At 39.6% G+C, this 14,754-nt stretch overlaps 1 protein-coding gene across 8 annotated transcripts in view; it reads right to left on the bottom strand.

Moving 5' to 3' along the window:
- Nucleotides 1-14,754, bottom strand: part of lrp1bb (low density lipoprotein receptor-related protein 1Bb) — a 339,312-nt gene that overhangs the window by 48,008 nt on the left and 276,550 nt on the right. For all 8 annotated transcript variants that reach the window (XM_078174387.1, XM_078174384.1, XM_078174381.1 and 5 more), the window contains 9 exons: nucleotides 12,041-12,163; nucleotides 7,667-7,848; nucleotides 7,224-7,423; nucleotides 6,109-6,297; nucleotides 5,820-5,968; nucleotides 5,492-5,585; nucleotides 5,127-5,243; nucleotides 4,324-4,443; nucleotides 3,374-3,493 (listed from right to left, as the gene is read on the bottom strand). In XM_078174387.1, coding sequence (XP_078030513.1) covers nucleotides 3,374-3,493; nucleotides 4,324-4,443; nucleotides 5,127-5,243; nucleotides 5,492-5,585; nucleotides 5,820-5,968; nucleotides 6,109-6,297; nucleotides 7,224-7,423; nucleotides 7,667-7,848; nucleotides 12,041-12,163 — 1,294 coding nt within the window. The remainder of the gene's footprint in view (nucleotides 1-3,373; nucleotides 3,494-4,323; nucleotides 4,444-5,126; nucleotides 5,244-5,491; nucleotides 5,586-5,819; nucleotides 5,969-6,108; nucleotides 6,298-7,223; nucleotides 7,424-7,666; nucleotides 7,849-12,040; nucleotides 12,164-14,754) is intronic.

Genomic DNA, 14,754 nt, shown 5'->3' with positions numbered 1-14,754 from the left:
CTGCTTTGCAGACTCTTGGCATTCTCTCCATGAGCTTCAAGAGGTAGTCACCTGAAATGGTTTCCACTTCACAGGTGTGCCTTATCAGGGTTAATTAGTGGAATTTCTTGCTTTATCAATGGGGTTGGGACCATCAGTTGTGTTGTGCAGAAGTCAGGTTAATACACAGCCGACAGCCCTATTGGACAACTGTTAAAATTCATATTATGGCAAGAACCAATCAGCTAACTAAAGAAAAACGAGTGGTCATCATTACTTTAAGAAATGAAGGTCAGTCAGTTCGGAAAATTGCAAAAACTTTAAATGTGTCCCCAAGTGGAGTCGCAAAAACCATCAAGCGCTACAAGGAAACTGGCACACATGAGGACCGACCCAGGAAAGGAAGACCAAGAGTCACCTCTGCTTCTGAGGATAAGTTCATCCGAGTCACCAGCCTCAGAAATCGCAAGTTAACAGCAGCTCAGATCAGAGACCAGATGAAGGCCACACAGAGTTCTAGCAGCAGACCCATCTCTAGAACAACTGTTAAGAGGAGACTGCGCGAATCAGGCCTTCATGGTCAAATAGTTGCTAGGAAACCACTGCTAAGGAGAGGCAACAAGCAGAAGAGATTTGTTTGGGCCAAGAAACACAAGGAATGGACATTAGACCGGTGGAAATCTGTGCTTTGGTCTGATGAGTCCAAATTTGAGATCTTTGGTTCCAACCGCCGTGTCTTTGTGAGACGCAGAAAAGGTGAACGGATGGATTCCACATGCCTGGTTCCCACTGTGAAGCATGGAGGAGGAGGTGTGATGGTGTGGGGGTGTTTTGCTGGTGACACTGTTGGGGATTTATTCAAAATTGAAAGCACACTGAACCAGCATGGCTACCACAGCATCCTGCAGCGACATGCCATCCCATCCGGTTTGCGTTTAGTTGGACGATCATTTATTTTTCAACAGGACAATGACCCCAAACACACCTCCAGGCTGTGTAAGGGCTATTTGACCAAGAAGGAGAGTGATGGAGTGCTGCGGCAGATGACCTGGCGTCCACAGTCACCGGACCTGAACCCAATCGAGATGGTTTGGGGTGAGCTGGACCGCAGAGTGAAGGCAAAGGGGCCAACAAGTGCTAAACACCTCTGGGAACTCCTTCAAGACTGTTGGAAAACCATTTCAGGTGACTACCTCTTGAAGCTCATGGAGAGAATGCCAAGAGTGTGCAAAGCAGTAATCAGAGCAAAGGGTGGCTATTTTGAAGAAACTAGAATATAAAACATGTTTTCAGTTATTTCACCTTTTTTTGTTAAGTACATAACTCCACATGTGTTCATTCATAGTTTTGATGCCTTCAGTGAGAATCTACAATGTAAATAGTCATGAAAATAAAGAAAACGCATTGAATGAGAAGGTGTGTCCAAACTTTTGGCCTGTACTGTATAACACAACTTAAAATAACTGCTCTGACACAAAATACAGGAAAAAATCCCATCAAAACAAGAATGCTCCTCCTGTCTTAACAAACCATTCTGTACAGTATATTTATTGCAATAGATGCAAAATATATCGGGTATTTAGAAGAAAAATAAAAATTCTACAAGTTCGGAAACTGCATTCGCCACAAAATGAAGTCATTCACTTGATCGTCTGTTAAGTCTATATCCTTAACATAATTAATAAATGGCCTCCATATATTTTCAAATATGCAATTTATCCTTTCTAATGGAGGGCTTGATAACAGCTGTTCCACTCTCTGATTTAAGTCAGTAAAAAAAGGGTTAATGTGCATTACTTGTAATAATAGAGAATCATTTTTACTGAAATATATCCAAATAGACACACATTAGCACACTGTTTTGTTTACTGAACATGAATTACGAGAGCTTCTCTCCCATCTTACACTTTTCGTAAGCCCTTGAAAGTAATGGCTGTAAGTTGATGTGGGTTCACTTTCTACGTACAGAATTAGTTTGTTGGTGTGCGTTGTTATTACCAGTGATTTACTGTGGTGTTTCAGTGACGCTAATTTACATGCTAATGTACGACCGTGTTAGTATATGATTTATTTTTAACGTTGTTGATGGCTAGTGTTAGCACTCATTGACCAGCTGTATCGTTGTTTTTAGACCGCAACTTTGCTCTGCTAATTAGGACACATTATAAGTCTTTTCTGTTGTCTGTTAATTACAGTTTCATTCAAATGTTTTCACCTGTCATGCGTGAAGATGGTCAATAAAGGAGCAAGGCCTCGCTTCCTGGCTTGTGAAAATCGAGTTTGGCTGGCTGTTTAATTATGTTAACATACAAGTTGTATAGAACATGTAACAGAAACAGTGCAACAGCCATCTTATCTATGGAGGAGAGCTCAGTCTGTGGATCTTGTTCCATAACAGTGCAATACTTTTTTAGGTGTAAAGCAAATTGAGTGCACATTCATTTTTACTATAATTTGTTTTTTCTGGTTATGAGCCCAACAGCAAAAGACTTAGGGTCAAGTAAGATTAGTCTTTGTGCATATTTCTTGTGTGTTTTTAAAATTATAGTTGTGTATTGTCAACAATCTGGTAATACGATACGTATCACGATACAGGGGTTAAAATTCTATATATTGTGATGTACTGGGATACTGTAAGCAAGACGATATATTGTGATTTTTTTTAACATCTAATTTTAGGATTTTGTGGTGCGCTCTTTTCAGTTCTGCCTGATTGATAGGCCCGTGTTCTTTGTGTTTACGTTAGCAACATGTTATACTGGAGTGGAAGAGTTGAATGGTACATTACAAAATGGAAATCTTGGCACATAAAGTATCAATTAAAAACTGACAGTGATTTTAAGAATCAATGCAGTGTCACAGAGCATAATAGTGTATTTTCTTTATTCTTACTCTTGATATATTGAAATATTGGATGTTTTTGACAGGATGATTGGTCTGTACTTCTTTCTAAGACTTTACAGAGCTTTGAAATACTATGAAGTTGTCTTGTTGAAGAACTTTTGCTCTTTACAGAGGCATGTCTAGCAAATATAATTTTGGTGCATAGTGCTTTTTCTGTTGAAAAAGAAAGAAAGTTCTCAAGGTGCCCTGCCCCGGTAATAATGGCTTTTGTATGTGGGAGGGCAGCATTTAAACACTGACAGCTGCTAAAAATGCCATGCAAACTGAGATCATAATGCGGAGCTCTTATTGACAAAAGGGACAGCTGTCCTTCACGGCATTCTCCCTCAGCACACCGTGAGATAGGCGGTGAGAACACACAGAAGGACTGAGTCAGACCAGAGTGAAGCCAAGTGTAAAATTAATTCAGATTAAATCAGATTCTTCCCCCTTTAACTGAAAAATAAGTGAAGAGGTGTGATTTATGGTTAAGTGGGTTTCCACAACTCACCGCAATTAGCCTCGTCTGACCCGTCTGCGCAGTCAGGGTCCTCATCACAAACCCAGAGTTTGGAGATGCAGTGCATTGAGGCCTTGCACTGGAACTGGTCTGGGGAGCAGGTGCTTTCAGCTATAGCAGAAAGATGGGCAGTATGTTTGGATTTGTAGAAATAACTCAAGTAATTTGCGTGCTCATAAATCCACAGTGATATCAGAGCCAATGATGCAGCCATTAATTGCTCCAAAACACTCGCATACCTTTTCAGTGTATTAATATGGCAAGTGGTTGTTTGTTATAAAACCTCACATTGTTTCTGATAGCATTTTAATTTCAGTAGTGCAGTGCTTATTACAAAAGTGCATTCAAAACCACATCCAATCATTGTGGAAGTCTAAGAAGGGGTGAAGTAATTAGCTTCACTTTAATTAAAGCCTTTTTTTTTTCAAGCCGCTCTTTCTCCCCCTTACTTTCTTGCATTCTCTCCCCCCACTCTGACCCTTCTTGCAATCACATGCAAGACAAATGCAGCACTCTGAAAGACTTGAATGGACTGTGATATTCTGATGAGTTACATCATGGCAGAGAAAATCTGTTCTTATCCTCTGTGTGATTCAATATCTAATCCCTTTTCACAGGAACAGGCTCATGACAAGGGCTGCCTTTGGAATACCTAATGAAGCCTATGTAATGTTAATGTCGTCATATAGTCTGTTCAAGCAGAGAAGTAAATGAACCGGATGAATACAGATAATTAAGGTGATTTATTTTTAATCCACTAGCTTATATCTTTAAAACAAAAACATCGGAAACCTTAAAATAGCTACTTTTATCTAGGTTTTTGCATCAATGTTGGGGCAGACTGATCAAACGGGGGATATACTGAGTCACTTCCCAGTCTAAAAGCTCAGTAGAGCCATTTCTAAGACAATAAGTCTGAAAGTAATAATGCAGTGCCTTACGGCAGTCTGTCTCATCCTCTCCATCTCCACAGTCGTCCTGACCGTTGCAGCGCAGGTTAAGAGGGATGCATTTCTGTTTCCTGGTGCACTTGAACTGGCCCGACAGACAGATGTATGTCTCTGAAAGACAAAACGGGCAGGAGCAGCGGGAGGTTGCATCAATAAGAAATAGGACACCAGACAAAGCTAAGCATCTATTCTATGATTGTTGACCGGTAGTGTTACAACCTACAACACAGACAGTTTATGCAAAGTCTTACATTTGTGTTAAAGGTTTTGTAAACCCACAGTGCTGATGAAGTATTTCTTATTTGTAGTTTTAATTGAATAAAAAAATGGACATGAAGAAAACAGGATAAGGGCTGCATCTATTTATGATTTCTCCATTGAATGTTAACAAACAGTGCAAATGTGTCACCGATGATGTTCTAAGAACCCAAGGTGACGTCTTCAAACTGCTTGTTCTGTCTGACAAACAACCAAAAGCCTAAAGATTTCCAATAAACATGATTTGGCATGATAAATTATTTAAACAATGAATCAATTATTAAATCTGGCCTTGATTCGTGTTCTGGTGATCAGCTAATTAATTCATTGACTAATTGTCTTAGCACTAAATAGCACCATTGATAGAAAATACATGACAGCACCGGACACACGGTTTAATTGATTCTGTAATTGAGACAGGTTTTCTGCAAATGCAGGAACAGCACAGCAATCAGCAAAGAGCAATAAATAACAAAAAGCTCAAAAGGAACCTCTTAGATTTTCCACTTAAACAGTAATAGCGCTCCCATCCTTACCACAGTTAGCTTCGTCTGAGTTGTCACCACAGTCATTCTCTCCATCGCAGATAAATGGAGGGAGAGCACAAAGGCCAGTACCACACTGAAAACGCCCGGGCTGACATTTGAATTCAGCTGTTGAGAAGGATTATAACTGTATCTCAGGGTTTATACTTTAAGAATTCAATCAGCACACATAGAGATGCTAAACATATTAACAACGACAAGAAGAAGAAGACATTACACTGAAAGCAAATCGGAAGAAAGGACAGTAACACAGTTCAAATATTCAATTTTAATATACTTCAAAGCTTACCAAAATAGCAGTTGACTTCCTCAGATATACAATTTTAAAGCCAACCTTTGAATAACACGACACTCACGGCAGTCAGCAGGTTCATCTGATCCATCTCCACAGTCATCTACCGTGTCACACTTCCACCAAAAAGGGATACACTCATCTGTCCCGCAGCGAAACTATTAGTATCACAGACAAACATAAAACATAACGCAGAATTTAAAGTCAACATGAATATTTGACTCTCGGTTTAAGCTTCAACAGTCTTCAAAGCCAAAGTCAAAATCAATACACAAGCATTTCCTTGGACCTACAGCACATGTCAGAAGAGGAAAGCATATGAGAGTAAAGCAAATTGCCCTTAGGGGGGGAAATGTACTGATCAGGATAGAAAAGCAACAACATGCTCAGACCTGACTGGAGGTGCAGTTGGAGAGGCAGGTCTTATTGTCAGCAGCCAAGTAAAAATTAGTGGGACAGGCACATTTGTGCTCCCCACCAGGAGATAGAAGACACAGGTGGCTGCATCCTCCGTTTGCAATCTGACACTGGTGCTTGGGTACTGTACAGAAAAACAGAAGTACCTTACTGAGTTCAAACTGTACAACACAAATCATTTTCTTCTTGAAACTATAAAGGAGGCCCACAACAACAACGGCATGGGAGGACTGCATGAACACGAGCGCCAGATGGACTTCTTACCTTCAGGCTGACGCAGGGAGTGGTAGACCTTGATGGATTTGATGGCTTGCCAGGAGTTGAGGAGCTCCATCCCTTGAGCGCCGGTTGTCTTGTGAGCACGTCGTAGTGATTTGGACTTCCCATCCGTCCAATACACAAAGTCCTCAAACAAAGTCAGGGCCATTACCCCTTGGATGTGATCATAGGACACTGGAGAGGGACAAATGGCCATGGCAAGCTTCAGTTAAATCATTTTTTATTAAATCTAGCAACCAGGGATTCGCAAACCATGTGGCACAAATTTCATTGACGATGTCTAGCAACAGGGGTTGAAATTTCCAATCCGCACACCCACAACAGGGCCATTTATCAGGTTAACTGATGATTTGTTCTTCTAATCTTCTAATACCCCAATACACCAGCTTTCTTTTTCTTTAAATTTACAGCTGTAGTTGGTAACTTTTATAAAAGTTACTTTTTGTCGTATTTGCTGTCCCTCTAACGCACAGAAGTACATGGGACAAATAATCCTTGAAAAAATCACATTCCTCCTTTTCCTCCTAATGCTTCTAATGGCATTTGCAAGAATCCACCACGTCTGGATGAAACCTGCCAATCAGAGCTGAGGACCTCAAATGTTTTCAGAAACATATTTTAGTGTACTGTTTAGCTGTAAATGAGAAAGTTTGTGACCCAGCTGGTAAGTGGTGCTTTGTTTTGGCTTGAGTGTTTACAACATGGCAGCCTGAGCAAGCAGTGATTGACATGATTTGGCCCTGATGGTTGTTTACGTGACTCTTGCAAATGCCATTAGAAGCACTAAGAGGAGGCAGGATATATTCTTTCCATAGATCTGCCTTATGTACTACTGTCAGTAAACAGTGACAGTTACAATTTTTGTTATATTTGCTTAAAAAGCTTTCTACGGTAGCTTTTAAGTCTAACTATGGGAGTTAGAGTTTATTATCTACAACACAAATAAAAGATCAGATTTGAAACAAGTAGAGCTCGTCTTTGTGCTTAGCTAAGCTTAGCAGCTGCTGACACCAGCGTTACATTTAACAGACAGATTTGGGATGGTATCAAGGTGTACTTCCCCCTAAACTATTCCTTTAACACAAACACCTTAGTCTCACCTTTGCGTCTTTGGGTGCCATCCATGTTGGCAAGCAGGATGTGGTTGTCGTCTGCCCAGTAGAGCCTCTTGTTGGTGTAATCGATAGTGAGTGCAGTGGGGCTATAGATCTCTGTGTCAATGATAACCGTTTGCCCTCGGCCATCCATGCCAATACGCCCAATGTGCGGGGGTTCACAGCAGTCTACCCAGAACACGTACCTAGTCAGAAGTATAGCACAGTTCAAAGAGTTAAATACAACAACAGGCAAACGTGATGGGAATAAAAAGTAGTACTGACACAAAATGAAACACCACAAATGAGAGGTGGATCTAACAGTTTCCAAGTTAATCATCTGAAAAGAGTAACTCTATCCCCGTTCTCCCTCAAGCTGTGAAACCAATCCTTATTAAGAAAACACTAAAGCATTATGGTGAACCTTACAGTAATGATAATGTGCTTACCCTGTCTGAGGGTCCAGAGCTAGATCCGTGGGGTTCTTAAGGCCAGAACTGATCAGAACGGTAGGGTAGAGGCCATTGGCCTTGGACACTTCCAGTGTCTTCCTTTCAGCATCACACCAGTACAGATTTTTTCCTATCCAGTCCACTGCTAAGGCGCTGGGCACTGCTGTTTTGTGGACTATCTAGTAATGCAGGGAGAGGGAGGTCAGTTAAAGAATGAAGGTTTGCCTATCTTGTCTATCTAAGAACTGCTCTAGGTTCTTCCATGAATAGATGTAAAAAAATTGATGGCATTTGAACCAAATTGGCTCTTTCATTAGTTTACTGACAAACATAAGAGCATGTACAAAGGATAGGTCTTTCTCTGTCAGGCAGGAGCAAATTATTTCAACCCTGACAGATATAAAAAGATCTGAATCACTCAGAACCCATTTTTTGCATCTCATAGACACCAATCTAGAGCGTTGAGTATGTGCTCGGTGAGATGCGATATTCTCTGCCATCAAATCAAAGTGCGTCTATTCTTTAACCACATTACACACAAGCCCTATTAACATCCAGAGCAAAAGTGAACATCCACGTGATGTCTTTGGGATCGGAACTACACGTGTTGCCATAGTAATGGCTACACATGCATTTCCTTTGTGATGCACAGCTGCCGAAGGGTACTGCAGGACAGTCATTAATGACCATAACTGCAGACCAGAAGCTGGGCTCTTTTTTTCTAATACATGTTCCATATAGAGCACTGTTCTGGTGTGATTAAATATAGTATATGTTGTATAACTGTAAAGTAAGTACATCTTCTGTAACTAGTATGACCATAAAATGTGTCTGTGTTTGTGTGTGCACAGTATTGTCACACCTGCTAACATTGTTGAAAATGTCTAATTAATTATTAATAGTCTATTTGAGCTCCTTACATATTGCATAATTTGACTTCCCATAGAGTTGGGCCAAAAAGTTGAAAACATCAAAACATCATTAAGGTCAGAATTCAAGTTATGCCTGCTTTTATCTTAATCATTTCACTTGGACTTGTGAAAAAGTTTACTGGTGCGGAGTGAAGACAAGCAGTTAGTGCGCGTATTTAGTCAGATGGAGAAGCTGTGTCTAAAGATTTAACTAATTAATTAAGGTACCAGTGTAGTTTGACCCATGCATAATTATGCATAGCACATTTCTCAAATTAGAGGCTACAGATGGAGGGCACAAATCATTCCTGCTGCTGTATGACAGCTTCAGTATCGGCTGACTTTACTAAGAATATAATTAATCTTACTCAGTCAGTACTGACTTGTAGTGACTCTTAATCACATACAAATTGTATTTTGATATGCATTTATAACTGTACGAGCTAATAATATAGATCAAGGGGGTAAAGTTAAAATCAATGTGCATAAAACTGTCTTTAAAGAGGCAGGTCCACCAACTAAAGCCATGAAATCTGCTCTTTGCACTTGTGTACGCAATACAGGTAAATATGCAGATGGAAATTTATGCAAACAGGATTACAAAAAATGCACTGCATTGCCTGATCTGTATAAATGCATCCTACACTGCTCCAATTCCTCAGCCTCAGTGCATACAACAAACAGGCGCAAGCGCAAATGAATGGTAGTGTAAAACTCTGTGTATTCCAACAGAAAACACAAGTTAATTTGAAAAAAGTACACTTTTTATGAGTATCTCTTAGCTGTGAGTGTAAATACTGTAATTAAAGCAGATAGGATGAAAGGCAGCAGAGAGACGCTCTCATTAATGCTCTTATTCATCTGACTGTGCTAATCTGAGTGAGAGATTTGGTTAAAATATATGCAAAGGTATTTGACTGATGTAAACAAAATCCAGGAACTATCTAGGAACTCCATCAATATCCCCAAGACAGTCTAGGCTTTGAGTTTGAAAAAGCAGTTGTTCAGAATAAACAATTATTGTGCCAGCTGGCGGATAAAGCCAATGCCTTTAAACACCCCCCTTTTACAAAAAAAAATAATAAAAATGCCAGCACCCATCCAATCTGTCATTAAGGAACACGATGTGCTTTGAGGACTTTTCTGTCATCGTTTGCAAGAAAATATATAGTCTTGGCAAAAGACTAGGCTTTCTCCTAAGCGGTAATTTGGACAAAACTGAGCTTGAAACAGTCACTAAAGTATCACTCATTGTGCAGTATTTTCAAATCACAACTGCCCCCTCCAGCAAAAAGTAGTTGAGACTCATTACATGAAGCCCTCCTGGTTGACTGCATCCCTAATATCTCACTATTGATCAAAAAGATCGATTCCTGTGGCACTGAAGGTTAACTTGTGAGGAATGTCAACATTTGGATGTGGTAAATCAAAACATTAAGACCAGATGAATCCAGGGTATGTTTGATCCATGCATGAAGTTGTCTCACAGACATCTGGCTGTGTCCTAAATTCCACACTGACATACTATTTAGTAGGTTGAAACAGTATGTGAGATTTTCAAGTATGTCTAAAACCTTAGTTCAAAACCATAGTATGTGAACTGCATACTATTTTCGGTGAAATTTTACAGTATGCAAACTCTAGACACTACATCAGCATAAATATCCCACAATGCAATGCAGTAGAGGACAATGTACAGCAACCAACACAGCCCAGTCACGTAAATAACACTTTAATTTAAGTGTAAGTATAAAACAGTGTAAGATTTTTTTTTCATTTAATGTAGTTTCAAACTTATTTCTAAATTACTGCTAGAGCTTAGGTGGGCAAAGGTTACCATGGTTACACATCTTCAACCAGCAAGAAGTCTCTAGAGAAGTGACATGGTGATTACAGCTCAGTGTGTCACATACACCAGTTTATTTATACAAAAGTACATTTAAGTACACATACTGGGTATGTAGTGCATAGTATGCAATTTTTGTACACAGACTTTTCAATTTTCTACCAGCTGTGTATCAAAACAATGTGGGTAGTATGTGTAAATGAACTATGGTAAACTTTCCTCCATCTAACCAGTGCCTAGATAACCCTCCTCCCCCCAGCGAAACTCAGACAGATGACAAAAAACATGTAATTCGGTGGAGTTTTGCTGGCTGTCCGGGCTGTTGCTCAAAAGAATTTGCATCTTTCCACTGCACAGATGGCCTAGTTTTATGTGAGGACCCTCTTTGTATCGGTGAAATACTTCTTCAATCGTAAGTGTTAACAGATGAATAAACAGCATTTTTGGCGCTATAGCAACATGTAACACTGACTGTTTCAACAATAATAGCTTAGCACCAAGAATAGACCTGGATACATTTAGCTTTGGATGTTGAAGGTAAACACAATTACACAAAGGCAGAAAACTACTGCTGCATCTCACCTTTTGGGATATAACCAATCATTAATGTCACAGTGGATGTTTTCACTCATCTATTGTATTACCTGCTGTGACATCAGTGACTGTATCTCCAGAAGTGTTTTAATCAAAATCAACCCACAGAGCCCAGTGCAAATTAAGTTTACTGTTAAAGAACGGATGGAGTAAACAAAGTGAATTCTCAAATCTGTGATTATCCATTGTTTCAATTAAACCATAGATTTCAAATAATCTTTGCCTTGGTCAGATGAACTATCTTGGCAGAGAAAAAGTCCACAGAAATACTCTCCACTCTCCGATCTTTTCCTCCCCATATGGCAAGTCGACACCGGTAGCACTGGATATGAGTGGCTCTTTTAATTAACCCAATGTGAGAAGCTCCCTGATCTGTGTCTCAGACGGTTTGTCCTCTTGCTAGGCTGTGGCAGTGGCTCAAACAGAGAGTGTGGGAGTAATTGAGCCGAATGAGCCTAATACCCCCACACACCAATGCTAATGAGATGTGAAATGGGGGCTCAGCAGGTGTTCTACTGACATCCCAGTGTCCCTTGTGTCTGGGCTCCTATCCCATGACCCAGACAAACCTTGGTGATTACACCAGAGAGCACTATTGTGTTATTAGGCTTATTACATTTATCTGAAAGCCACTGATGATATTCCTATTATCATTAACATACATTCATTGCTGTTAAGCTAACAGGCCGTTGGCTGCCGACAGAACAAATCCATTATGTTGACTATATAAAGTGACAAAGGGCGCCCACCATCAGCTGAGCAGTGATAATGAGCCACTTAATCAACACAGTAAATGCTCTAAATTCAGACAACTTGTCGTCACAATCAACAAAGTTGTTGTTGCAATGCATTTTGACAATTCAAATAAATTAGTAAAAAAAAATACATCTGGATAGAGCATGGAAAGATTAATTAATACAAGTTGGACAGGGACCAAGCAAAGTAAAGCCAATGAATCTTGGGTAAAGTGGCACAAGGCACCATATGGCATGCAGTCACAGCAACTAAATCCTGTGGTACCTTGAGGTCACTCCCATTGAGGCGCATTCTGTTGATCTTTCGACCACTTGGCCTGGTTGAGTCCACCCAATAGATAAATTCCTTCTTGTAGTCAAAGTCTATGTGGATTATGTTGTTGAGGCCCTGAGGATACAGAGGAGAAAGAGAGAAAGTATTTAACACTGGTGCTTTTACATCCAATGAAAATTAAACAGTAAGAGACCTTCAGTGCCTTGGGATGGTGAAAAACATATAATTAAACACACTTTCTTTGGTAACAAAGGTTTAGGAAAGAGTAAGCAATAATCAAATTCCACCCGGTATTATCACAAAAGTTACGGTAATATGCAGGTGTTTGAAATAATTGTTACTTTCTCTTTACAGCATATCCATGATAGGTTTAAGGAGCAAATATAAACACACACACACTGTTAAAAGAATGCTTCATCCACATAATAATCATTTGTAAATAAATCATAAGTCGTGCAGTGTTACCTTGAATTCATGAAAAAAAATCTACTTTTGCACGCCTCCACAAAAGGCAGCAAACATGGATTGATTCAAGACCACGCTTAACAACAGTAGAACTATATCAAAACATGTGTTTAAAAACTCTCGCACAACTCATGTAGTGTAATGCAAGTCTCATTTATCCAGTTGTACGCTCAGTACTTCCCAAACACAGTTTTAAAATATAAGGGTTTTAGTGAAAATGCATGCATGAAAAAGAGTTTTCTTCACGAATTTAACTTAACACGTCGTGACTGACTAATATACAAATGGTCATTTTATGGGTGAAGTATTCCTTTTTAATAGATGGATTAATAGAAACGCTAGCAGCTTCAGCTGTGGTTTCAGTCGTTCGTCTGACAGATGCACTCCTCATTAAAAACAGCTGAATATGCAGGCGGTGTAATGGCTTTTTCTCACATTATGCACGTTAACGCAACATGAATTGTACTTTCACGTTTCAAGTCTATTTCCTTCTATTTTACACAAGTAAAACCCATGATTGTGTTATAAGAGCTGCCAAAAATGCAGGTGACCCATAATACTCAACACTGCCTGCTCACCATCTGTGTAGGTAGACACTGACAGAGAACTGAAGCTGTTGCACTTGTCAAACTGATTAAACCAATCTAGTAAGATCAAGTTTAATTCATTACTTGAAATGCCTAGAGATGGAAATACCAACAGGATGAGAAACAGAGTATAGAAAAGGCCAACCTCTACAGTATCTGTGTGTGAAGTGGTATTTACTGTACAAGCAATATTGATTTAGGTGGTTTTCCCATAGGTTCCAATGCTTTCAGCTATACAGAGCATTTGAAGAGCCAGTGAAGTCTTAAATGTTCTGTGAAGTCATAGTCCTATCAAAGCCGAAGAGTGAGGTACTTCCCTACTCTGTCATGCTCACAGGACCCCACTGTCAGTCAGACACAGCCGCTCACCAAACAAGTGCCCCCACCCTGGTGTCTCGCACTGTGGGTGCCGAGAAAAGGTGTCAGATAATCTGACAGGCGAAATGAGACATCTTCATCAGATCATCAACACCCTCACAGACAGGCGCCAAAGTGTCCTGGGGGAACCCTTCTCCACTGCAAGCGTCAGCTATAGAGATGAAACCTGCATGCTCCTTTTATCAGTGTCTCTATCCAGAAATACATCTCCTACTCATTTTCCCTGTGGACAGTATAGAAACCAACCAACTACAAAATGAATCACAAGCTTTTAACTGTTCTGAAAATGGATATGAAAAAAAATAAAATGCAAATAAAAAAATTAAAAAGATTGTATAAATAGTATAATAGTGTGTGTTTGTGTGTGTGTGTGTGTGTATACAGGTTTTTTAAGTGCAAGCATTCAAATCGACATCACTGTCAAAACACCATTGATTTCCTGTTCCACTATTTTTCTTCCTAAAATAAGACATGTCTGACAGTGAAACCTTAGGGGTGGTGGATGCAGTCAGTTTTTATTGCCGATTGACTTAAGTTTGATTTAGCTTTTGGCTAACGATCCAGGCTTTAAAGGGATACTTTGTAGATCTCCAACCAGCTCTGTATCATTACAATGTTGGTTGTGTGTGTAAATGAATTATGTTATACATCCCTCCATCTTGCCAGCGCCCGGATCTCCCTGCTCATTTGCCAACGAAAACCTGCTGGATGACATGAAATGCGTCATCTGGAGATTGTCCCTGGTTCTTGTGCTGTTGGTTGAACTACAGATTGTACTTCCTTGGGTGCCATACTGTTTCCTGTGTTGTGTAAACTAAGGCTGAAAAAACTAAGATCAAACGTAAAATTAAGCTACTTAACTAAAAAATGAACTTACTGCGTCACTTTTAAAATGTTAACAGACATGGTTTTCTACCTCTTGAAGACAATCAAAAGCCACAGCCCTTTGTCTTTGTTTTTTCTGCTCATGTAGCACCAAATTCAAAAGTATTTGCATCTTTCTACTGCATAGACAGCCCAGTTTTATGAAATGATCATCAGCAGGGAAATATTCATTTAAATCCCCACTTTTGAGGTATAAAAGTTGTAATTTCTACAATAACAGCCACCACAGTCATCAGCTGCAACATGCTAAAACTTACTGATATTGTACTTAATGTAGAACTTTGTAAGTCATTTCTCAGTACTACAGTTGCCAATTAATCTGAGAACATTTTGTTGAAACTCACTGATTGCTTTCCATGAGTCATTTTATCAGACAACTCATGGAAAGCC

This window comes from Epinephelus lanceolatus, chromosome 14, assembly GCF_041903045.1.
Source record: "Epinephelus lanceolatus isolate andai-2023 chromosome 14, ASM4190304v1, whole genome shotgun sequence".
Taxonomy (NCBI): domain Eukaryota; kingdom Metazoa; phylum Chordata; class Actinopteri; order Perciformes; family Serranidae; genus Epinephelus; species Epinephelus lanceolatus.
The sequence above is the reverse complement of the archived record's forward strand: the minus strand, read 5'-3'. Positions and strand labels throughout refer to the sequence as shown.